This window comes from Bactrocera dorsalis, chromosome 3 (genome assembly GCF_023373825.1).
Source record: "Bactrocera dorsalis isolate Fly_Bdor chromosome 3, ASM2337382v1, whole genome shotgun sequence".
Lineage (NCBI taxonomy): Eukaryota > Metazoa > Arthropoda > Insecta > Diptera > Tephritidae > Bactrocera > Bactrocera dorsalis.
This window is the reverse complement of record NC_064305.1, coordinates 67,250,499-67,277,839: the sequence shown is the minus strand read 5'-3', so window position 1 is coordinate 67,277,839 and position 27,341 is coordinate 67,250,499. Positions and strand designations below refer to the sequence as shown.

The following is a 27,341-nucleotide window of genomic DNA, read 5'->3' as shown; positions in this document are numbered from 1 at the left end:
TTTGTTGTTTTTTTTTTTTTGTTTTTTCTTTTTCTTCTTTACTCATTACATTAGATGCAGTACATCGTAATCATTGTATGTGTGTGTGTGTGTGTATTTGTAATCATTTATGTAAATAGTAGTAAGTATGGTATAAAAAATAAAAATATTATAATAAAGTACACAGTTAACAGTAAATAGTGTGGACACAAACCAACCAACGTAACGCAACGTGGTAGCAGTGACGCAAACCGACGGGCAACGAGCAGCAAAGCAGTCGAATTGTAAGGTTACAACGCCGCAGCAAAAGTGAGAGCGAAAGAGAGAGAGCGCACGCGAGTGAGATGAAATAATAATGGAAGGAATGAGAGAGAGTGAGAATGACAATAGGGGAAAGGAAGTGGTGGGCAACAACAACCAAAAGCAGCAGAGCAACAGCTGTTTGGCGCCTAAAGGTATGCAAGGCCTGTAGACACAGCTGCAATATGCATGAGCATTCGCAGAAATTTGTACTTAAATCGCTGAGTTGTTTCTTTAACTTTCAAAGCACTACGTGCAGCTAATTGCGTTTATTCTGTAAACAATGCTGTCATAAGTGGGAGAAAACTTAATTTTATGCGTAATTTTTTACATTATTCAGTGGGTGAAATTATGTAAGCTTTCAAAAAATAGACTTCTATTAGTGCGAAAAATGTATTAAACCCATGCCTAAAATGACATAAGCTGGCATTGCGGAGCTTTCATTAGGTGAAAGCTCACTTGAGCTTTCGCTAAGTGAAAATGCAACAAAAATTTGAAAAACAGATTTCTACGACTTTTCTCGTATTGAAAGTTCAAATTTACTTGAACTTTTCGAACATAATTATCGAAGTTCAACTTTGAAAGCCTAATTTTTTAGAAAGCTCCATTTTCTGTAGATCTAAGATATTAGAAGTCACTGAAAGACACGTTTCTACAAAAATCAATTTTTAATGAAAGCTCGATTTGTTCAAAAGCTCAATTTTCTGTCGATCAAATTTTTTGTTGTTAGAACCCACTTGAAAAAGTTAAAACTCACTAAAAGCTTGATTTGTCGCAGGTACAATTCGACAAAATTCATTGTTGAATGAAAGCTTTTTTTGGGAAGCTCTACTTTTAGTAGATCGAAGATGTTAGAATCCAGTGAAAGTTTGATTTGTCGAAGGCACTTTTCTACAAAATTCAATGTTTGAATGAAAGCTCGATTTTTGTGAAAGTTTAATTTTTTGGAAGCTTAATTTACGAAAGCTCACTGTTTTCAAAAGTTACACTTTCCGAAGTTACTTTTCGAAAAAATTTCTAATGAACAAATCTTTCTGCAACTTCTCCATAAATTGTGAAGAAAAAACTTATTTTCGATTTAAATTAATTTTTACAAAAACAAAAAGGGGACAATTTGGTGTCTTTAACAGCACTTAGTTGCCTAACCCATACACTTCTGGCATCTATTGTGACTCCCATCAGCTGCTGTAGGCAGCAGCGGTAGACTCATACGGATAATAATGCACAAATTGCTGTTGCTGCTGTTGTTGTTGTGGCAACAATTGTTGCTGCGGCGCGAAGTAGACAGCAAATTGCGGTTGTTGTTGTTGTATTTGCTGTCGTTGACATTGTTGCAAAAGCAATTGTTGCTGATGTTGTTGTTGTTCCAACAACGGCAACTGCATTTGCAATGAGAAGGGTTGTTGTTGTTGTGGTGGTGTTAGTGATGTTGTTGGTAGTACAGACAATGCGGTTGTTGGCATTTGCTGTACATAGTAAGTGGATGATGGATGGTGTGTTGTTAACAGCTGTTGTTGTAACAATTGCGCTTGTTGTTGTTGTTGGTACAATTTTGATTGTTGTTGTTGCAGCAACTGTGTTTGCTGTTGTTGCAAATATTGCGCTTGCTGTTGTTGCAGCAGCTGTGCTTGTTGTTGTTGTTGTTGCTGCTGCAGCTGCTGGTGTTGCAACAGGCATTGCGCGTCGTAGCAAGGAATTGCCAGCAAATTATTAGCCGTCGGCGCAGCAACCGTTGTTGTTGTTGGTGCTGTGGCTGCCGGCGGCACATAAGTTGCAAGTGGCGTTGTTGTTGTAGCATAGCTGCTGCAGTTGGTGGCTGCTGTTGTTGTGTTACCATTAAATGCAAATGTCGGCACAACGGTGCAAGTGTTGCTATTGTTGTTGTTGCAATTGCAATTGCAGCTTAATTGTAGGTGGCTTACGTCCGCTGCTGCTACTGCTGCCACATCATTTTGCTGCTGATCAAAAGCTGTGGCTGCTTCTTGTTGTTGTTGTTGCTGTGCCCCCATCACTGTTGCCTCTGCTGCTGATGCTGTTGTTGTTGTTGCTGCTTCTGCTGCTGCGCTTGTTGTCGCTGTTAACGCTGTGGTTGCTACTGCTGCTGCTGTTGTTGTTGTTGCGTCTGTTTGCCCCGTCGCCGGCTCGTTCGTCAATCACGTGCTCAACCACGTCTGGTTGCATGTGCAAATAGCCGGAATCACAGGTGCATAGTAGACGCCGTTATAGACCAGAATGGTGGTCGTCGGCTGGGCCACTGCGGCGTGCGTTTGTATCGCCTGCACTTGTGGCTGTTGCTGTACTTGCACTTGTTGTTGCTGCTGCTCACCGGTGGCTGTCGTACAGCAGATGGTCGCTGTTGTTGTTTGTGGGGACGCTGTCGGCGCCGCCTGCAAGTAGATTGTCTGTGTTTGCGGCGCTTGCAATTGTTGTGGTTGTTGTTGGTGCTGTGCTGTGACCAGCGTTACTTGTTGATGTGACTGCTGTTGTTGTTGCTGTTGCTGCTGTTGTGCTTGTGTTGTTTGCACATCGACTGGCTGCTGCTGTTGTTGTTGTTGTGAATGGTGATGGTGATGTAGGTGATGCTGTTGTTGTTGCTGCTGCTGTTGTTGATATTGCTCCTGCGCCTGTTGCTGCTTCTTCTGCTCCTTGTAGAGCACATTCGTGGCCAAATTCTGTATGAGCAACATGGTTTGCCGCCGCTCGTGCCCCATCAGGCACACCGTAGACATTTCGACGACTTCGCGTAAATGCATCAGGTACTGATATTGTAGGGGCTCCTCGTCAACGCCCCAGAAGTGATTGGACAAGTACGCCTCCAGCTTCTTGGTTTGCGTATTGATGTCGGGGAAATCGATGAAGAACCGTGAGCACATATAACGTTCTAGGGTCTTGATATGTTGCGGATCGACTGGCTTATAATTGCGCACCAAGAGATTGCAATACTTGAGCAAACCGCCGCCGCGTATCTCTTCCGGCTGTCGTGTTGAGATCAATTTCTTTTGCAAATGATAGAGCGCCTCCTGAAAGTCGCCATATACCGACTCACCGACCACGGTCGGATAGAAATTCTCCGATATGGGCAAGGCGGCACAGTCGTAGAATACTAGCAACGAGTCCAAAACGATTTGAAATGAGTCCACTGAGAATTCGAACTGACGTCGCATAGTGTCGACAAATTTCAATTCGACATTCTTGTGACCTGGCGAATTGCCGAGCGATATTAGTGACCAACGATCACCGTCATTATTATTATTCACTTTGACCATCTTGCCGACGTAAGCCTCCTTCAAAGCGCACGGCATAATGCGCCGTTTGCACACACCCTCCGGCAAGAGGTCCAACAATGTATTGAGCACGGCCGATTTAACGCGATCAAAGTGACGTGTCGATGTCAAATCAATGGCATAGATCAAGTCCAAGTCATTGTATGGCTGATCCTCGGAAGCTAAAACATGACTAGCTGCGCCACCATTCAAGCGCACATCCTTGACTATCACACCGGCACCGCCCACACTAACATCCGCCTCCAATTTGCGTCGTACCATATTGACCAAGTCTTTGAGCGGTACCTCGAGTGTGGGGAAATTACCACGTCCATGTATGGCTACTTTTTCGTCCATGACATCGTGCAATTTACGCACCTGTTCGAATGAGAGTACGGCCAAACGTTGTGTACCGCCCGTGTCGACACTCTCCAATGAGCCATGATCCGAAGCCGAGGCTATAGATGAACCCGAACTGGGTGAGGGTGGTGGCGTTTCAGTGCCACCATCCGAGTGGAAACCGTCGTCAATTTGATAGACATCCATTCTGTTCGAACGCTGTTGATAGTGATATGACGATTCGGAGTGTGCGTCTAGGGTCCCGCACTGCAAGTAGAAAGAGAGATAGAGAGATTTTGTTAATAGAGTTTTGGAATTAGCAGAGAGTTTGGTATTTAGTAAATGAAAAATATGAAAATATGGTAGAGTTTGAGTTATCTTGCAATGAATAACACAATTTACTAGTTTTGGTGTATTCTAGTAAATTGATCCAATGATCTGGATATTCACTTTCACGTGACATCCCTTTATATCACAAAAGTACTTATTTAAAAATAAAAGTTCGGGAGAGTCTCTAGCAAGTCTTGAGTTTAGTAAAATTCAAGCGCTTTTGCATGAAACTGGAACACAGCCGTTGCTGTTCCGTATTTAATAACACTTCTGTGACCTTATTATCAGACAATTATTTCGACATTGAGTTGTATTACCGACAAACCGTTACAATTGCTATTACTACAGTTTAACACTCTTTATTTCATAATAATAAATAATTGTGTAATTTGAGGTTAAGTTATACCAAAAAAAAAAAAAAAAATACAAATAAAAAATTTCGAAGGTATGAACATGATGAATTATGTTTTGTGAAAATTAACAGTCAGCAGCTGTTTAATGACACATTTTTTTATAAAAATTATTATAAAAGCAATATTCAAAGAAATCTGGTGTTGAGCAGTTAAGAACTAGATCTTACACTGGCGATTTTTATTTCACAGCAATGCATATTTGCACGCATTAACCATAGAAATTTTTTTAAATTTTCGTTCAACCCTATGCGATGATTTCGGTCCTCAAGTAACTCGGGAACGCCTCCACAGAATTTTTTAATTTTTTCTTTACATGTTATTCACTATATTTGTAAATATAAAAACAAGTGAACATGAAGTTGCCACATGTTTTGTATTTAATATTAAATATTTAATATCTGCAGTTGAGTGATTTAGTATGTAGTTAAATTTAGACAAGGCTGTAGCTGTCGGCTTAGTGAAATTTTGGTGTTATTTTCATATAAATATTTATATGACCTCATATCAACGAAAAATGTTTAAAAAGTCATCTAACACATACAAGCTAGCGACAAATTAGTCCTCAAGGCTTAAAAAGCCTTTGAAAGAGTATTTTTGATACCTTGAAAACAACGAAGGTAAGAAATTTTAAAATGAAAATATTTTTTTTTATTTTAATATATATTTTATTTTTTTTTAATATTTTTTTTTGGTAATAACTTGACGGCAATTTTCGTCGTGCCGCCTTGGCTTTAGTGTAATTATTTTCAAATTGTGTTATTATTATTTTCAAGTTGACACACCACAAATTACTGCACTCGAACTGAACTTTGAATAAAGTTCTCTCGCCTCCGATTAAAACATAAATTAGCGCTTCAGTCAGTCAGTGGCGGCTTTTGTGTCATTGGAAATAAGTACGAGTACGAGTGATTCAACACTTACATAATTCGAATTTGTGCTCATTTGTGCTTATTTCGTGGAGCGCAAAGGTCAATGACAATACTAGGGAAACCAAAAACAACAAATACAAAAATACACTCAAAAAATGTAAAAATAAAAAATAAATAACAGCGAGATAATACAATAATAGCCGCAGAGTCAAATGGGCTGGCATAGTAACGGCAAAAGTTGAAGACTCGTCGCCTCGCCCCCACAAATTATCTTGTGATTTTCGTTTATGGTAGGAAACCGAACAAATGAACAAACGAACGAGCGACCGGGCGACTAACCGACTGACTAACGAGCGTATAAAGAATTCATATTTGAATTATAGGCTGACTGTACATGTGACACAAATTATATAGCGAAGGCATATATAAATAGGCATGCATATGTACATACTTATATGGCGGCGTGAGTGTATATACTGCATATATACTATATATTGGAACTAAATATGTTTATCTGCACTCAAATACTATGCCGTTTGTGTTTAAAAATAAACAAATTCCTGTTTTGCGCTTCGTGGCACGTGTTTATCGCGTTACTTAGCTTCGCTGGCAGCGAAATTATTTTTATTGCTATTGCAGAAAGCGCTAAAAAACACTCATTAGCGGCGTAAGTAAGTGAAAAAGGTTGAACAAATGCCTTTAAAAGTAAAATATTAAGTATTTTACATTGAAAATTTCATTATATTGGATAGTCGAAAAAGTCTTTTCGTATTTTGTCAATAGTTGTCGTTGCAGTCGTACGTCTGTATATCTCCTGTGCCACCAATCACATTGTGTTATACCATATACCTACTTAGTGTTGGAAAGGTGACATTTTAAGCTTCATTTAATAAAAAAAAATAAGTTCAAGTTTGATTAGAAATACGAAAAGACTTTTTCGACTACTATACCAAAACGTGTGACCTCACTCTTTTTTAGCTCTAAAAATTATTAAAAATTCTATATGAAATCACTTTCTCGACAGAAATCTACAAGTACAACGTGCTTAGTAAAATATTGAAATTTCTTTCGTTAATTAAATTGAACTTAGTACCTTTTGCCGGTAGACCGCACTTGCGAACACACAGGCACACAAATATTGATCGTAAGTGCATTTATTCAAGCTTATATTTATATGTACATATATTTACACTTATACATATGTATGTATATTTTTATTTACAAATTAGAAATAAATGCATATACACATAACATACATATGTATGTATGTAAGTAAGTATGTATGTATGTACATTTACTTATAAAATTTGTTTCAGCGCAAATAATTGCCTCGTTATCACATTCTTAGTCAGAACTATTAATTAATGATGCGTATCACATATACTTACATACATATGTACAACAATATTGACATACAGGTACATATACAATATACTTATGTATGAATGTTTTCATGTTTACTTGCTTTCAAGTGCTTGTAAACAACTTAGAACTATTTATTACATACTTGCATATATAAATATGTATGTATATCATCTAACATCCATATAAATATATAAATGTATATGTACATATGTTTTATATATAAAATAATAATTATGTCGAAAAAAGCATCAAACATTCGCATAATCTGATTTTATTACATTTCCAAGAAATTCAATTCATCATTATGATTTCAACAAGCTATTATTACACACATAAAAACATAAGTATGTATATTCTATATACATATGTAACGGGTGATTTTTTTGAGGTTAGGATTTTCATGCATTAGTATTTGACAGATCACGTGGGATTTCAGACATGGTGTCAAAGAGAAAGATGCTCAGTATGCTTTGACATTTCATCATGAATAGACTTACTAACGAGCAACGCTTGCAAATCATTGAATTTTATTACCAAAATCAGTGTTCGGTTCGAAATGTGTTTCGCGACAAATTTTGTTCAGCGATGAGGCTCATTTCTGGTTGAATGGCTACGTAAATAAGCAAAATTGCCGCATTTGGGGTGAAGAGCAACCAGAAGCCGTTCAAGAACTGCCCATGCATCCCGAAAAATGCACTGTTTGGTGTGGTTTGTACGCTGGTGGAATCATTGGACCGTATTTTTTCAAAGATGCTGTTGGACGCAACGTTACGGTGAATGGCGATCGCTATCGTTCGATGCTAACAAACTTTTTGTTGCCAAAAATGGAAGAACTGAACTTGGTTGACATGTGGTTTCAACAAGATGGCGCTACATGCCACACAGCTCGCGATTCTATGGCCATTTTGAGGGAAAACTTCGGACAACAATTCATCTCAAGAAATGGACCCGTAAGTTGGCCACCAAGATCATGCGATTTAACGCCTTTAGACTATTTTTTGTGGGGCTACGTCAAGTCTAAAGTCTACAGAAATAAGCCAGCAACTATTCCAGCTTTGGAAGACAACATTTCCGAAGAAATTCGGGCTATTCCGGCCGAAATGCTCGAAAAAGTTGCCCAAAATTGGACTTTCCGAATGGACCACCTAAGACGCAGCCGCGGTCAACATTTAAATGAAATTATCTTCAAAAAGTAAATGTCATGAACCAATCTAACGTTTCAAATAAAGAACCGATGAGATTTTGCAAATTTTATGCGTTTTTTTTTAAAAAAAAGTTATCAAGCTCTTAAAAAATCACCCTTTATATACATACATACATATATACATGTATAAGCGTTTACTATGTTCAAATAAAACCAGCGCCAAAATGAAATATTCATTTATATACATACATACATATATAATAATGACTATTCAAAAATGTACAGCGCTGTGCAATGACATAGAACCGTTTTGCAAATGCTTTGGTTTACTCAACCGAAACGTATTAAAGGCAAGATTAAACGTTAGCCTTACTTTCACCAAAGTTATAATACGCTTCAAAGGTGTATTTTTATAGCATAAAAGGGTATCAAAGAATGTCTACCTAGATATTGGTAAACCAGTTTGTATGGCAGCTATATGCTATAGTGAGCCGATCACAACAGTTTCTTCGGAAATTGTACTGTTGCCTTGGGCAATAAGCCATGCTAAATTACACGAAAATATCTTCACAAATGAAGATGCTTTCTATATAAGCATTTGATTTTGATCATTCAGTTAATATGGCAGCTATATGCTATGATTATCCGATCTAATAAATTTATTTGAATATTTTAGCGTTGTCTTCGGAAATATTTTATATCAAGATTTCTCATAAAATAAAAAAGTTTTGCATACAAGACTTGATTTTTTTCGTTCAATTTGTATGGCAACTACAAGCTATAGTGGCCCGATATCGGCAGTTCAGACAAATGAGCGGCTACTTGAACAAAAATGGACTTGCGAAAATTTTCACATCGATATTTCAAAAACTGGAGGACTTTTTCGTATATATAAAATGGAAATGACGTAATCGACTCAGCTCGTTAAACTGATCATCCTGAAAAATGAAACAAAATTGACTTTATTCTTGTTTTATATGTTTTTTTTTTATTATATTTTTTGTAATATTTTTTTGTTTTTTATATTATATTATTTTTTTTATTATTATGTTGTTTTACTATAATAATCCTTGTCATATATTTTAAACTTCGCTCAAAATTTTTGACTTATTTTAGCAGAAAACAATTAAATCATTTTAACCCTAATGAGCATACGCTTCCATTACCTTGCACAGCTCTGTATAAATTCACTTATAAATCCAATTTTGTGTGTGTGTGCTGTTAAAGACTTTAAACCTATTTTTTCAGATTATCGTGATAATTGTAGGCGCGCTTTAGGCAATTAAACTAATTCTCAGCGTTTCCGGGTTATTAGAATTTTTTGTTAGAGCTTTTATTGAAATATCATGTAAAAAGCCGGCTTGTTTTGCGGTAAGTGTACAGTTATATGTATGGACCTATAAAATATTGATTTATTATAGTGCAAGTAAGTCGTGGAATGCCCTTTTAAATGATTTAATAAAACTTGACTAGATTTCAATATTTGTTACAATTAATAATTCCAGTGCTTTCAAAACTTTGTATAAGTACACAGAGGACAATGTTCGTCTGTACTAAAGTCACTTAGTTTTTTTTAGATATTGATGTCAAATTTTGCACATGTTCTTTTCTCCTCTGGAAGCTGCTCACTTGTCGTTACCACCGGTATCGGACCACAATAACATATAGCTGCCATACGAACTGAACAATCGGAATAAAGTGCTTGTTTGGAAAACTTTTTTATTTGTAGAGATATCTTCACGAATTTTAGCATAAATTAAGATCTAAGGCAACTTTATGATCTCCGAAAATATTTTTCAGATCGGACCACTATAGCATATAGCTGCCATATAAACTGATCGTTCGAAATCAACTCTTTGTGAGGAAATTTTTTTCATTTGTTGAGCTAGTTTCCCGAATTTTTTTACAGTTTAGTGTTCAAGGCAACGGTACATTCTGTGAGCATATTGTTCAGATCGGAGCACTATAACATATAGCTGCCATAGAATCTGAACGATTAAAATCAAGTTCTTGTAGGGAAAGCTTTTTTGTGTGACATGCTAACTTCTAAGAATTTGTAACGGGTGATTTTTTTGAGGTTAGGATTTTCATGCATTAGTATTTGACAGATCACGTGGGATTTCAGACATGGTGTCAAAGAGAAAGATGCTCAGTATGCTTTGACATTTCATCATGAATAGACTTACTAACGAGCAACGCTTGCAAATCATTGAATTTTATTACCAAAATCAGTCTTCGGTTCGAAATGTGAAAATCCGCTTTTTTATCGACAAATTTTGTTCAGCGATGAGGCTCATTTCTGGTTGAATGGCTACGTAAATAAGCAAAATTGCCGCATTTGGGGTGAAGAGCAACCAGAAGCCGTTCAAGAACTGCCCATGCATCCCGAAAAATGCACTGTTTGGTGTGGTTTGTACGCTGGTGGAATCATTGGACCGTATTTTTTCAAAGATGCTGTTGGACGCAACGTTACGGTGAATGGCGATCGCTATCGTTCGATGCTAACAAACTTTTTGTTGCCAAAAATGGAAGAACTGAACTTGGTTGACATGTGGTTTCAACAAGATGGCGCTACATGCCACACAGCTCGCGATTCTATGGCCATTTTGAGGGAAAACTTCGGACAACAATTCATCTCAAGAAATGGACCCGTAAGTTGGCCACCAAGATCATGCGATTTAACGCCTTTAGACTATTTTTTGTGGGGCTACGTCAAGTCTAAAGTCTACAGAAATAAGCCAGCAACTATTCCAGCTTTGGAAGACAACATTTCCGAAGAAATTCGGGCTATTCCGGCCGAAATGCTCGAAAAAGTTGCCCAAAATTGGACTTTCCGAATGGACCACCTAAGACGCAGCCGCGGTCAACATTTAAATGAAATTATCTTCAAAAAGTAAATGTCATGAACCAATCTAACGTTTCAAATAAAGAACCGATGAGATTTTGCAAATTTTATGCGTTTTTTTTTTTAAAAAAGTTATCAAGCTCTTAAAAAATCACCCTATATATATGTATACATACATATAATTATATATGTATATGTACACTTATATGTTTGTATGTAAAGAATTACATATACATATCTACATAATATACAACTTATTCATATGTAAATGCAATAAATTCATTGCAGCATGTGACTGCTATATTTATTACCGATTTGTCATTGTTGTTGTTGTTATTGTTAGTTTCTTTGATGCACTAGATAATTTTCGGTGCGATAAAATGCAAAAACAAACAATAACAAACATAAAATAGACTGACAAATGTAAAGCAAAATATCCATGTCATGCGAAATGCAATTAAAGACACTCGAAGAATGGGGAAAAAAGTGCAAACACGGCAACAAAAAGTATTAATAAAAGTCATAAACAAATGCAAACGAAAATGACACACAACTAAAGACGCAGATAAAAGTCGTAAAAAGTGTGCAATTTGAAAACCATGTCGACAGATGTTTAAGTAATATGACTATGCGCCGCCGATATACGTACATATGTATTTACATACATATTTACATCCATACGTATGGCTGAAGTTATGCTGTTTGTATGTATATACATACATATGTTAATTGTGCAAAGAACTTATGAATGACTCGCTTAATATATCACAAGCATTGCAATGCCAATTAAATGGCAAAAATGAATTGAAACCTAAAAATGTGAAAAAAGAAGAAAAACTCTGTATTTATGATAAAAAGTGGGTGGAAAAATTAAATAGTTGCACAGAGCGAAATAACTCACCTACTGTCTGAGATATATACATACATATACATATGTACATATATTGTATGTACTTTGAAAGCACTGGGCAATTAAAAATCAGTGTAAACTGTATTTGAGGTTAGGAAGGAACTGGGAGAGATTGGAGACAATGTGGTTGAACAATGTATTTCCACTTAGTTTTATTGAGAGATCTCTCTATGCAAGCGATATAAAGAGTATTTAATCGTACGGAAGTAAGAGAACAATTATACTAGGAAGGTGAGACCCAGTGGTTTGAACCATTTACGTATACTTTTGACATAGAAATGGTAAAAAATAGTTACATATAAATTGTTTTCTATGTCCTGTTGTTGGTATAAAAATAAGGTGTCTTCACTAAACTAAACTTTAAAGAGCGACTAATCGAATAAGCAACTGGTATAAAGTCGAAAGGCTAGTATGTATAATGAAATAGAGGGAGAAAAGAAAACAGTTATACCAATTTAATGATAGATACAAATACAAGCTGTCTTTGATTCGGCACTTTTCAGCTCGCTTCTGCTCTCTTGTCAAAAAATTGCAAGTCAAAGCAACAACAATTTCTGTATAAGAGAGCATACCAATACCTCATTAACGTATAGCCGCTGTCTTCAATGTTAGATCAGTATTACTATCGTAAATCGGTCAAATGACAAATAAAAATACAAATTTCTTTTTATTCCTCTAAAAAATTTTTCACTTCAATTCAATTATAATAGTTTATAGAAGAAAAACTAAAGGGTTACTAAAACATTCTTGGACGCGGAGGAAAGAATTGCTCCACCAAGAAAAAATCGTATCCACTCTCTTACTTACTATCTCAATTTTTAGACCAAAGGGCAGAGTTAAAGTTAACGAGCAGAGTAGTGACGAACTCAATAAGATTGTAACGCGTGATCACGCCGCAGCTGAGAGTACACATCGAGATCTTAAATTGAAGGCGTACAAAATACAGCTTGCGCAAAAACTAAGGCCGCTCTTCAAAGTTCCAAAAAAGAACCGACGTTTTCGAGTAAAATTTTATTCTGCGATGAGGCACATTTCTTGCTCAACGAGTATGTAAACAAACAAAAGTATCACATTTGGGACGAAGAGCAGCCATTGTTTCCATAAAAACATAGGTTTGGTGTGGTTTGTGGGCCGGTGGAATCATCGGTCAATTATTCTTCTAAAATGATGCCAATGAGAACGTAACCGCCAGTCACCATTGGCGTCATGATAACAGACTACTTGATGCCTTAAATTGAAGCTCATGATCTCGGCGACATTTGGCTTCAACAAGATGGCACCACTTCCATGTGATATCACATCGTTAGACTTTTTCCTGTGAAGATATGTAAAGTCTAAGCCTATGCGGACAATCTCGCTTCGATTCACGCCTTGAAGCAGAACATCACACTTGTCATTCGCTAATACCAAGCGAAATGCTCGAACGAGTCATCGAAAATTGGGCTCAACGGATGGACTATCTGAGCGGTCAACATTTGAAAGAGATAATCTTAAAAAAAAATAAATACCAAAGAATTTTTTTTGTTTTGAATGATAATAAACATTTTCTAATAAATTTGAAGTTTCTGTGGTTTTTATGTAGAAAAGGAGTGAACCTTGAAGGGTGAGGGTGATCTACCCTTGATACGTATAAGCCTGCATCCAGTGCAATGTAAAAAAACTTATATCGAAGCAAAGAAAGTCTACAAAAAAATAATAATTAATTTAAAACTTTTTCTTTTTTTTATTTAATATTAGAAATCTATTGAAAATAGCGTCACTAGGAAGTCACAAAGCCGCAATTGAGCCATACACACCCCAAACTAAGGCGCTGAAAACATACAAAAGACAAAAAGAAAACAGCAAATCCGAAGCAAAAAGCAAAAACTACGCTAGAATTGCGCAAGTTAAGCATAAAACGGACGAATTAACTATTCAACTGTGTTTGCCGACATTTAGCCGAAGGAAAACAGAGAGCGCACACACTCACTGCGAAAAGTAAACGTACATACATATGTATTTGAAATATATACCTATAATACATGCATATGTATGTATGTGCATAAATAGATATGCACAGGTATGCAGGCATATTTTGTTATTGTTTTTGTTTATTTGCAGTTTTTGTTTAACTTGCTTTTGTTACATTACTTGAATACTAATTTCTTCGGCACTCTCAATTTCATTTGCCTTACTCATACAGTGTGCGCATTGTTTTTGCTTGCGACGCTTTTCTAAACGACATAAGCGGCAATATTTGGATGTATAAATGTAGATGTATGTATATATTGTATATTTCATATATACATATGTATATGTACATATGCGTGTACATATGTATGTTGGTATGAACAAATAAATATTTTTACGAGTTTTCTATTCGCACATTTAAACATGGATTTTGTCACATATTTGGTATGCCTACACACAAATGTACGAGTATACATATATACACATATAAATACATATGGACAGACAGACATACAATTTATGTCATGCTTGATTGATTCAGCGCGAGTAAACGGCAAACTGACGACGATTTCCATTCAAAGTGTGTATTAGAAGCAATCATTTCAAATGTCATGCAACAATAATAGCAACAATAAAAATGAGAAGAAGCAGAGAGATACAAATTTTAAGTAAAAACTGTCAATAAAGTCGATGACAAATTGTTTAGACGGCAAAAATGCTACATATACGTTTGTATATACCTACGTACAAGTACATACCTTCAAACACATAAGTATACATACATATATGTATGTACATATGTATATATATAAGTAAACAACCAAAGAATTTCGTAGCCAAAAGTGGCAGTGATAGAAATATTTATAAAATGTCTACATATGTAAGTATGTCTACAAGGCCTAGTGGGTGCCGGTAGGTGTGGGCGTCATCCAGACTGCATACAAAAATATATACTTACAGATATATGTAGATACATACATACATGTATAGTCATGTGTACCTAGATATGTATTCTATAAATATTTGTGCACTTAGTTGGCATGTGAAAGAATTTGCAAACGAAACAAGGCCCTCGCACTCGCTCGCTAAAGTGAAAAAATACTTTTCCCGCTTTGTTGGTCAGTGGCGCGTCAGCAAAAGCAACAACAAGAAAAATCGAAAATTAAGCAATGCTCACCTCGTTGGCATAGATTTTTCGTGCATTCAGCTGTATTTACATGCATACATACATGTGCATACATATATGCTTGTATAATCCGCCACCACTGTAGCGTCGTCGGCAAAGTGAGAACTTGACCTCAAAATTGCGCAAAGTATTTCGAACCAAAAATTCGCGGAAGTGAGAAAGTGTTTAAAAGTTGGACAACGTAATGTTGCTACCGGAAGCAAACACGAATGCAAGTGGAGGCGATATTTGCGTGGAAAGTGTGGTTAGAAACAATAAAAGAGCGGAAAGGTGTTGAAGAAAGGTGCGTTAGAAAAATCAAAATTAAAGATAAGAAAATAAACAAAGAGAAATAAATAAAAATTTGAAAATTATTAATGATAACAAATTATTAAAAAAAAATCATAAAAAAAAATTATTAAAAAAAAATCATAAAAAAAAATATTTAAAAAAATCTTTAAAATAAATCATAAAAATCATCAATAAAAAAATAATTAAAAAAATTAACTAATAATTAAATTTCGTGAAGACATCTCGGCTAATAAAAAAGAGTACCACACAAGGATTGGATTATGATCGTTCGGTTTGTATGGCAGCTCTGAACCAATGATCAGATTTGAACCATTTGAAAAGCTGCTACTTGGGGAGAAACGAACGTGTGCAAAATTTCAGATAGATATCTCTAAAATTGAAGGACTAATTGGCGTACTTATTCAAAGAGGGTCGAGAACGCCTTCACGACGAACTACGTCCAGGACGGCCATCAACATCAACTGATGATCAACACGTCAATAAAATAAAGGAATTTAGTGCTTGAGAATCGACGATTAACGGACAGAGATCTTACTGGCATTTTTGGAATATCGGAGTATCAGTGAAAACCAAAAAATTTTCAACTAATATTATTTTCAAAATATAATTTTTAAAAATTACTACAACGCCTATTCATAAATAAATATAAAGGGTGATTTTTTAAGAGCTTGATAACTTTTTTTAAAAAAAAAACGCATAAAATTTGCAAAAGTTCTTTATTTGAAAGCGGCTGCGTCTTAGGTGGTCCATTCGGAAAGTCCAATTTTGGGCAACTTTTTCGAGCATTTCGGCCGGAATAGCCCGAATTTCTTCGGAAATGTTGTCTTCCAAAGCTGGAATAGTTGCTGGCTTATTTCTGTAGACTTTAGACTTGACGTAGCCCCACAAAAAATAGTCTAAAGGCGTTAAATCGCATGATCTTGGTGGCCAACTTACGGGTCCATTTCTTGAGATGAATTGTTGTCCGAAGTTTTCCCTCAAAATGGCCATAGAATCGCGAGCTGTGTGGCATGTAGCGCCATCTTGTTGAAACCACATGTCAACCAAGTTCAGTTCTTCCATTTTTGGCAACAAAAAGTTTGTTAGCATCGAACGATAGCGATCGCCATTCACCGTAACGTTGCGTCCAACAGCATCTTTTAAAAAATACGGTACAATGATTCCACCAGCGTACAAACCACACCAAACAGTGCATTTTTCGGGATGCATGGTCAGTTCTTGAACGGCTTCTGGTTGCTCTTCACCCCAAATGCGGCAATTTTGCTTATTTACGTAGCCATTCAACCAGAAATGAGCCTCATCGCTGAACAAAACACGCGCGCGAAACACATTTCGAACCGAACACTGATTTTGGTAATAAAATTCAATGATTTGCAAGCGTTGCTCGTTAGTAAGTCTATTCATGATGAAATGTCAAAGCATACTGAGCATCTTTCTCTTTGACACCATGTCTGAAATCCCACGTGATCTGTCAAATACTAATGCATGAAAATCCTAACCTCAAAAAAATCAGTTATTTATATGTAAAAATGTACCAGCACACCCACTAAATAAGTTAATTAGACAGCCAAATGTACCTCATGACAATGTTGAGGTATCTTCGATATGAAATAAATTAAATAAATTATTTAACTAGGCGCAAAAATGCCATAAACAAAAACTAAATACAAAAACAAAAAAAAGGTAAAAAAAACATTTAAATTCAACGCAAATAGATGATTGGATGAAACTGTACAGCAAACAGTAAACAACTTTAGCGCAGCGCGATTGCGGCTGTTATTGTTGTTGTTGTTGCTACTTAATTAAAGCGTCTTTTTCGCAATTTTATTAGATTTTCCATTTTAGCTTTTGTTTCACGCTCACCACTTGTGTCACACTGACACAATCACGCTACAAACTCATAGCCAAATCGCCACATACACATATGCATACACACACACACACACATGTATGTACGTACAAGTTGAAATGCACGTAAACAGTAAACAGAGTTGAACGTCATCGCTTACACGGGCAAAACCAACGCAAACCAAAGCAAGCGTCGATCTGCATGTGTGCGTATAAATTAATAAATATATATGTACAAGTATATGTATGTGTATCGGCTACTAAAAGTCACCAACACACCTATGCGCGGAACTTGTATCTTTCGATTTGCTAGCGCTAACCAGCGCAGCTTAGCTTAGTCAACAACAACAGCAATCAAAATAATAATAATAGCAACAACAATAGCAACAGTAGTTGTAGCGCTAGTAGCAACAACTTTGTTAAGTTATGCGAATTAATTCTCTAGCTGAAAAAAATATGCAGCGAAAAACAAGCAAAGAGACAATACAACAACAATAATGCATACATACATACGTTGCTTGCACACATGCACGCATACACACTCAAGTTTATTAAAAGTTATAAAAAGTGGGGAAAAAACAAAAAGGCGCAACAATTCTGGTCATAAAAAGCAAAGCGTGCGTAAATATGTATTGCTTTGCACCACAGTGCAGCGGTAAGTGGCATTTAGTCACATACATACATGCATACTAACTTGCTTACACATTTAAACATACTTTTGTGCAACACCGTACGCTGCTTCGGGCATTGTAGGCAGGTCTGTGGAGGTAGCACGCCTCTATGTACATACATGCATACATACATTGGTGTATATGTGCTACATATACCTACATACATATGTATATGCTAGTGTTTACATATGTGTATGTTTAGCCACTCTGGCTGGCTGGAGATAGCGAGTAGTCATCGTCTTGGATTTCACAAGTTGATTTCTTTCAATTAATAATTGCGGCAAACTATTAATTACGAGCATTTTTTGACTTGCTGCTTTGTTGTTGGTTGGCATTATTAGAGCTGCATGCTGCAGTATTTATGTAGGTACTATAATTATTACATTGTGTATTGCAAATATTTACAAATAAAGGCTGTAATATGGTTGGTTGAAATTTTGATATAGAGAAATGGGAAAAAAAAATAAAAATTTAAAATTAACAAAGTTAAAAATTATGGAAAAGTAAAAAATAAAAAATATTAAAAATTTAATAATTAAAAATAATTAAAAGAAAAATATAATAAAAGTAAATAATTTAAAAAATAATATAAAAAATAATAAGAAAAAAATATGAAAGTAAAAAAATTATAAAAAAAATTACAAAAAAAAAACATATAAAAAATCAAAAAAAAAATCACAAAAAAAAGAATAGAAAAAAAATAATTAAAAAGTATATATAAAGAAATTATATTAATTTGAATTATTTGTTATTTTTTATTGTAATTAAATATGATAAAAATTAAAAAATATTAAAAAACTGAAAATAAAAAAAATAGCAACAAATAAATTATAGAAGTAAAAAATTAAAAAAATTTATAAAAAAATAATCACAAAAAGTTATAAAAATTAAAAATTAAAAAAATTATGTTATTATATATATATTATAATTTATAAAAAATCTAAAAAAATTTAAATATTAACAAAAAATTGGAATTAATAAAATATAAAGAAATTATATTAATTTTAATTATTATGATATTTTTTTATTATAATGTTATTTGTTTAATTTTATTAAATTTTTGCATTTAGAAGTATTTTTTTTTTATTCTGGCTAATTACATTTTAGCTTAATTCAATATTTTTCAAAGTTAAATTATTGTTAATTGTTTTAACTCACATCTAATTTGATTACTTCATAAACATAAAAAAAAACAAAGCTTTTAATAAATATTTTTAATGCATCACACCAAAAAAAAAAAATAATTAAAAAAATTTAAATTAAAATATTAAAAAAGTTGTTTTTTAAAATAACACAAAAAAATATAGAAAACAATTATTTTTAAAATTCGAAAATAGCAAATTTCCTCTACATAGACTAACACAGTAAGCGGGTTTCAACGCAAAAGCAAAAATTTGTAAAATTATATACATATAATTATCTTCGAAAACGGTTTTCGAAACTAAATCCTGCATTTTTTTGTCATAAAACACCTTTTTCCTGTATAAAAGTTTTCGACAACGAATTTTTCATTTATTTATTTACCTACAAACTCGAATTTTTGCAGTTAAAAAAATATAAATTTTGCTTTTTCGTAAGCTTTTATTGTAGAATTCTTAGAAAATTGTAACAAAAACGTTTTTTTCGACTTTAAGCAATCAATTCAAAAAGACATATTGCATGCTTAATGGTCTACTCAGACTTTTGCTATTGAATTATTGAATTTACATTTTCAATGTTTTGCATTTTTGTGGGTTTCTTGGAACAAAAACATTTCTTTGGCGTAAATTTCCGAGAAATAAATTTGCTTTGAACGTAAATTTACTGGTATGCCGTTATTTTTCAGAATTTTCAAAACTAAATTTTACATTTTGAACTTGAAAGTTGCATTTATTAGTAACGTTAAGAGTATATATTGTAAAAAAAAAATATCCTCGTTTCAAAATTTTTGTAAGAAAAATATTTTATAAGTACATTTCGGTTTCAAAATTGTAAAGCTAGTTGGAATATTTTAAGAAGAAACAATTCTAAGACTAGTTGTATATTTGCGTTATTGCTGCTAATATAATACTTAATTTCAAATTGAAAAAATAAATGCAACGCTGCGAGCAAATAATTCTAAGCCAACACCTTTTTTAATCAAAATCGTGGAGCTATGCGCATTAACACATTTTTTTTTTGGAATGTATAAAGCAAAGAGAATTTATTTTTGCAAAATTTTTGAAGAGTAAATATTTTTGAAAATAAAAGTATTTTTTAAAACATTTACACAGTTTTTTTTGGAATTTGTAATCCACAAAAATTATTTTTGCAAAATATTTGAATGAAAATAATTTTGAAATTTTTTTCTAATACGAAAAAGGTATTTTTGAAAATATTTACAGTTTTTTTTGGAATTTGGGAGTCAAAAATAAATCATTTTTACACAATTTTAGAGACCAAATTATTTTTTGCAATTTTTTCAATTAAAAAAAACTATTTTTGAAAATTTATTCAAATTAAAAAAAGTATTTTTAAAAATTTTTTGATACTAATTATTTTAGAATTTTTACATATAGTTTTAAATTTTTTTTTTTGCGATAATTGCCAAATTTTTCAAAAAATTTTTTGTTTTATTTATAATTGGAAAATTAATAAGTATTTTTTTAATTTGAAATACTTTCAAATAAATATTTTTTCATAATTGCAAAAAAATTAGGAAAAATTTTTATTTTTGATTTTTTTTTTCAAATTAATACTATTTCATAAATGCAAAAATTTGAGCATATTGCAAAGTGGCCACATTTTTCATTGCATTTTATGCCTGTTTTCGCATGTTTTTCGCGTTTTCTCTGAGGTATACGCCAGCTTTGCAGTTAGTTCCTTTCACCAGCTGTTAAGCAATACAGCAAAAAACAGGTAACTCCACTAAATCAAGCAAATTTATTAGCTTTTGGGTGCAACAACATTTTAATGCCAACAAAAGCGCAGACAAATAACTCAAAATTCAATAAATTTGCGAAAAAATCACAAATCGAGCCGCTCGCAATTATTTCATATTTTTACAAGCACTTTGGCTGGAACATATGTATGTAAATATGTATGTATGTATGTACATTTCGGCAGCAAACGTTGAATAATCTCATCAAATGCATATTATTTTAACGAAACGCATAAATAATTGTTTTCAACCTGTGTTCATTTCTCAACACTTCCCCAATAAATTAAGTTTGTGTATTTGCTTGTGCGTTCCGCATTAGTCACCTACTTATGAACTATACGTATGCGCGTATAAATTGTGTTATTAATTTTTGCTCTGCTCTCCTTTTTTGCACTGCTAATTAATCGCACACACTTTTCTTAATGCCAAAAACAAAATTAAAAAAAAAATTTTGTGTTCAAATGCGCATGATTCACCTACCAAATTAACGCAGGAATCTGCACAAACAGCCGAGCTGCACTCCGTTTCAGTTTTTGCACTTGGTTTCACACTCTTTTACTAATTTTTTCGCAAATGTATTGCTTTTTTTTTGCAAATTTATTTTGTAAATATTTTTTTTCGCTTTTCTGTTTGGTAAAATTTTCTTTGAAAATTTCGCAGAAATCGTAAACTACACAAGTATTTGCTTTATGCTTTTTGTTGTAGTTGTTGCTTATTTTGACTTTTTGTTGCTGTTTTCGTTCGTTGTGTGTGGGTTAGTTTCTATTTGCGTTGAGCACTACAATTTTCGCCTTGAATTTTCGCTTTCAAGTGTACATATGTAGGTAAGTTTGTCGGTATGCGTGTATGTGTAAGTATGTTTATATTGGAATGTGCCAGCTGTCCACTAAAGACGCAGAAAATATTCTGCTACAGATTTTTGCAACTTTTTCGAGTATTTGTTAATTAATTACATTGATTTTTTAATTAATTATCTTAATTGTGTAATTAATTAAATTCATAATATTAATTACTGATTATTTTAGCTGATTATTTAATTATAAGTTAATTAATTACCTTTATTTGTAATTAATTATATCAAACTTTAATTAATTATTTTAATATTTTATTAATTTCTTTAATTTTCGTAAATAATTTTTTAATTATTATAATTAATTTGTATTAATTATATTAATTTTTTAATTAATTATATTAATTTTTTATTTAATATTCTTTTAGTTCATCAATTGCTTCGTTTAAATTTTTTCAACTGTTTATATGCAATTTTTTTCAGTTCTCCTTGCACTTTTTTGGCAAACAAAAATGCTATTGCACACAATTTTCGTGAAATCGTGAAATTGCTCCACCGCAGCAATAAATTCGTTTGGTTTTTAATTTATTTTGTTTCAGCGTATCGCGTTACGCATTGGCGCTTGTCGGTTTTGTGACGTTGGTACTTTTCTGCTAAGAAGAAATATTTTATTGTAAAAATTTGAAATTTCGAATTTTTAAAATATTTTGAATATGCAAAAAAAATTTTAAATTTTATATTTTTTGGTTTTTGGTTTTAAATTTAATTTTCGAAAATATTTTAATCTTTTTTGTTTTACAATTTAATGTCTTTAAATTTTAAAGAGCTGATTAGTAAGCATTTTATACAAACACATTTTGTATTGAAAATTTGCGTAAATATTGTTGTATCTTTAATTTACTATTACAAACATAAACATAATTTTCCTTAACTCGTAATTATAGTTGATTTTTTGTTGTAATTTTTCATGTTTGGTATTACTTTTTGATAATTCGAAAGTTGTTATTTTTATTTTTTTTTATATTAATTTTTTTTATAAACTGAAACCTAACTGCTTTTATTTTCAAAAATTTTTTAAATACTACATATTTTTAATATTCAATTTTAAACGATTCTGTTGTACTTTAAGAACTACTATTTGAACTGTACATATGCGAGTATGCATATTTCTTTAGATTTAAGTTTTGGAATACATAATATTTTTTATTTTCAGAATGTTTAAATATTTTTTCCAGAAATTTTAGTTTCTGAATTTTGAAATTTCGCAGTCTTTTAATATTCAAGTAGTTTAAAATTTTGGATTTAAAATGTTTAAATTTTCATAGTTTTAAGTTTTTTAAAATTTTAAATATTCTAAATTTTTGGATATATAAATTCTTCAATTTTTCTAATAATCAAGCAGTTCTAAGTTACAATTGTTTAACATTTCAGTTAAAGGTTTCACAATTCCAGTTTTAAGTTTTACCAAATTTTGTATATTCTAAGTTTTTGGATATTCAAATTTTTCTAAAAATCAAGTAGTTTGCATTTCTAAGTTTTAAATTATCATAAGATTTAAGTTTAACAAAATTTTACATTTAATAAATTTTTGTATTTTGAAATTTCCAATTTGCTATTTTCAAGTAGTTTTAATTTTGAAACATAAATTTTCTAATTTTTTAATTTTAATTTGATTAATTTCTAGAAGTAAATTGTAAATTTTGATAATTTTTACATTTTTCAAAATTTTATCAATTTTTGGATTTGGAAATTTCCATTCCCTTTTAATTTTCAAGTAATTTTAATTTTGATATTTAATTTTCTTAATATTTTAATTTTAATTGGATCAATTTCTAGAAGTAAACTGTAAATGTTCGTGATATTCACATTTTTCAAAACTTTACAAATTTTTATATTTGGGAATTTCCATCTCGTTTTAATTTTCTAGTCATTTTGAATAAACTTAAATTTGCTTAATTTTTTAATTTTAATTTGATTAATTTCTCGATGTATTTATATCCAAGTTTTCATACTTTTTAATTATAATTAGCACGTAATTTTAATTTGTAAAATCTTTATTTTAATTTTTTATTTTAAATTTCATGTATTTTTTTATTCGATTTCTTGTAATTTATAAATTCATTTTTAAATTTTCATATGTATGGTTCAAATATATTATATCATATTTTTTAATTTTAAATTTTCATATTTTAAATTTAGGAAATTTCAAATTTTAATTTCTCAAATTTTCGAAGTTTCAAATTTTTTAATTTCTTTTTTAGCTTTTTTATTTTTGACAACCACTCTCTTTGGGCTACAATATATTTTCTTTTAACTTGCTTCAAAATATTTAATTTCTCAGTATTTCACCAACAAATTAGAACGCATCAGCTTTTGCTTTCTACCTTTGAAGGCTTCTTACACTTTTCGTTGCACTTCGCTAACACACAACTACTGATTTTGTTGTTTTGCTTAAAAAAAAATATGTTTCTCAATTTTTTACTCAAAAATAATTTTTTTTTCGATTTCCTCGAAATTTTTCAATATTTCTTACAAATTCTTTAAACAATATGATTGCTTCACCCACCTTTTTCTTGCAGTTTGCGCGTATGCTTGTTGTTGTTATTTTTATTTTACGCCACGTTATAACTTGCACGCGCCCACTTTTCGTTACACTTTCGAAAATATTTTCGAAAATTAAATTTTTTGCTATTTTTCAAGTTTCATTTGCAACGTTTTTTTCGTTGTTTTAGGCCACTTTTCTAACAAGCTGCTGTGCAGAAACACACACTGTTAATGGCGACAACGACGACGACTACGACGGCAATGAATGACACAACGTCGACCACGACAACGACTACGGCAAGCGACGATTTGTTGACTGACTTGATGACGTGCGTTGCGTCGTAGCTGCACTGCCGACGAGCAAAAACACGAAAAAAATTGTTTCAAAATTTTATGAAAGCAAGCAATTTTCTATAATGTCTGAACAGTTATATTTCAATTTCAGTACACCGCCAGGCAAAAAATTACTAACGCTGCTGCTGTTGCTGCTGACGTGAACGTTTTATGGCAATTTGGCAAATATGTATATATAAATATATATGTATATATACACTATTTTATATACTATGTATGTGTACGACCGCGTCTACGGGAGCAGTCAATGTCTTACACCGAGCGAGTTCGAAATCGTACTGCTGCTAACGTTGCGCTGTTGGGGAATGTACACCAATGGGTCGCCAAGTTGGCGTACGCTTTGCTAGCACGTTGAGTGTGCGAGTGCGGGCTGCCGAGTGCACTGCTCAGTTGTTGAGCGTGAGTGAATGCGAGTGCATGCTGGAGCTTGAGTGCAGGCCACATACATACATATACGCGCACGTATATACCATGTTTGAGGGGCTGTAATGCACGCGAGCAGGTGTTATTCGCGTCGAGGTATAAGCTCTCTAACACGATTAGTGCAAGCAATGGAGCGCTAGCTGGCCACTTGTTTGAGTGTATCACTCGTAATATGCAAGCACGCACTCATTTAAGTATTGCACTCACTCAGGCATTGTAGGCACTCAGGGAATGTAGTCACTCAGGGAATACACTCACTCAGATAATGCAGTCACTCAGTCACAGAAGGTGCTCAAAAGCACAAATACTCACAATTTCAAATTACTATTTTTCTCAAGCACACACATTCTCTCATACACGCCTTACATGCTACGCTCTCTTGTTCTTTCTCTCCCACTATGTCATTTATTTGTTGGTCACAGCGCCCACTCACTTTGGAGCTTTTGAGCACATTCAAGTCGTTTCTCTTGTCGCAATCGGCAGCATTCAGCGAAAAAGTCGTTGTCGTGGGGCGCTGGCGTGTTAATAGCAACAAAAACAATGGCAAAAAGTTAAAAAAAAAAAATGAAAGATATTTGTATGTATTGCAAGCAAGAACCCAACAAGTAGCGTAAGGGTTGGGTGCGCGGCATGCAGGCGACTCGTTATGGCACGGCGAAAGGCGCGCAGCAGCACCGACTGACGTCACACTAAAAAGGTGGCAGCAAATCGAATAAAGTGCGCATACTAAGTGCCGGGAGCGGTTGTGGGGTAGGCTTAGCGACACACACGCACACACATTTACATATATTGTATATATTATTTATACAAATACGTACATACATACATATATTGTACGTATAGGCATAGACATCATACATACATAGGGGCTTTTCATTATCGTGGCTGCAGCGTGTGGGCTTACAGTGACTGCCATATGTGCACGACGGCTGATAAATACACAGCTACATACATACAAATCTACATATTTTAATGCTTTAATCGCCAACATCGGTTTATATGGCAATCTAGCTGCATGTGGTTATGTATTTTTGTGTGTAAGTACGTATGTATGTATGGATGTATCTATTTATGTGTGCTTGATTGCTGCGCTGGCGCCTCTTCTAGATTGTTCTCGACCATTGGCGGTGCCGACCGCAGCGTCTAAGGCGGCAACAAGCAACACCAACACGAAGATGGAAATGACAACGTCGGTGGTGCTGATGATGGCAGCGTCGGCGCCGCTGTTACTATCACCAAACCACCGATTTACGGCTGAGCATGCTAGTGATGCGCCATATGCGGATGTTTAGCTGCTTTGATCGCATTTTTGGTTTTTAATTTTTTAATTGTAATTATATTTGTTTATTTTAATTTTGTTTTTTTTTTTTTTTTTTGTTTCTGTTTAGTTTTCGTTTTTTTTTCAGTTTTTATCACGTTTAGTGCTGCGACTTTTTAGCGATATTAGTTTTTTTTTATTTCTTTACTTTTGTTGCTTTTGTCGTTTTATAGTTTTTCAACATTTCTGTTTGTGCTTCGTGTTCATATCGTATTTATTTATTAAGTATTTTATTTATTTTTTATTTTATATATGTATGTATATTTTTTCAAGTGTATTAAAATTTTTTAGTATTTTGTTTCATTTTTATTTTTAATAGATTTTTTTAAATTATATTAATAGTTAATATTTTCCTATTTATTGATTGATTTTTGTTTTTTGTAAATGCATTTATATTATTTAATTTTTTTTTTTTAATTTTTGTATATTTTTTAAATAACGTTTTTTTGTAATTGTTTTAAAGTTATTATATTTGTTTATTTTTTTATTTTTTAAAAAATTTTTATTTAATTTTCTAATAATATTTTTTTATTATTTATTTTTTTTTTTGTTTTCTTATTTTTATTTAATTTTTTTTTATTATGCTTTTCTTTTCCTATTTTTTATAGTTCTTTCTGTTTCTTGATTGTCTAGTTAATTTATCTAATTTTTCTTGAATTCGCTGATTGATTTCTTATGAAATTTTCTTAATAATTCTTTGTTAAAGTTTTAATTTTTATTACTATTTAATTTTTAATTTTAATTAATTAATTTTTTTAATTTTAATTATTTTATTATTGTTTTGTTTTTTAATTAATTTAAATTTGGTTTTTCTTATAAATCATATTTTATTATTTTAATTATTTCAATTACATATTTAATTTTTTCATGACTTTTCGTTCCTCGGTTATCTCAATTTTTTCTCAGCATTTATTATAATTTTTTTGCTCATGTTTTATTTGTGGCTTTCAATAATTTTACATTTGTATATACATATTTTTTATTTTTATTTCCAAATAATTTTTTTTTTATTATTTTTCATTTATATATACATATGTATGTATATTTATTTATTTTCTTATTTTTTAGACACTTTTCATAACATTTTCTTATTTTTGTATTTTTTTTTACACTTTTTTATATGTTCTTAATAAATTTTTGCTTTTAATTCATTGCTACATTTCGGCAGCATTTCATTATTTGACATTTCATTTACTCTTACACTTGTTCTCATGTACATAAGTATGTAAGTATATTTCGCACTTTGTCGGCTTGTCACTTTTTTCTAGGCAACACGAATAGACGAGCACGCATGCATACATACATATGTA

At 32.6% G+C, this 27,341-nt stretch overlaps 1 protein-coding gene across 6 annotated transcripts in view; it reads right to left on the bottom strand.

Annotated features, from left to right (window-relative positions):
* Positions 1 to 642: 642 nt before the first annotated feature.
* LOC105228979 (terminal nucleotidyltransferase 5C) overlaps positions 643 to 27,341 on the bottom strand; it is a 294,705-nt gene continuing 268,006 nt past the window's right edge. The window contains exons 1-3 of one of the 6 annotated variants that reach the window (XM_049451090.1): positions 23,959 to 26,081; positions 21,083 to 22,045; positions 2,433 to 4,148 (exon numbers count right to left, since the gene is read on the bottom strand). In XM_049451090.1, coding sequence (XP_049307047.1) covers positions 2,433 to 4,088 — 1,656 coding nt within the window. In that variant the 5' untranslated portion in view covers positions 4,089 to 4,148; positions 21,083 to 22,045; positions 23,959 to 26,081. Of the gene's footprint in view, positions 4,149 to 21,082; positions 22,046 to 23,958; positions 26,082 to 27,341 lie in introns of those variants that run through there. The other 5 variants (XM_049451089.1, XM_049451091.1, XM_049451088.1 and 2 more) reach the window with 5 other exon arrangements.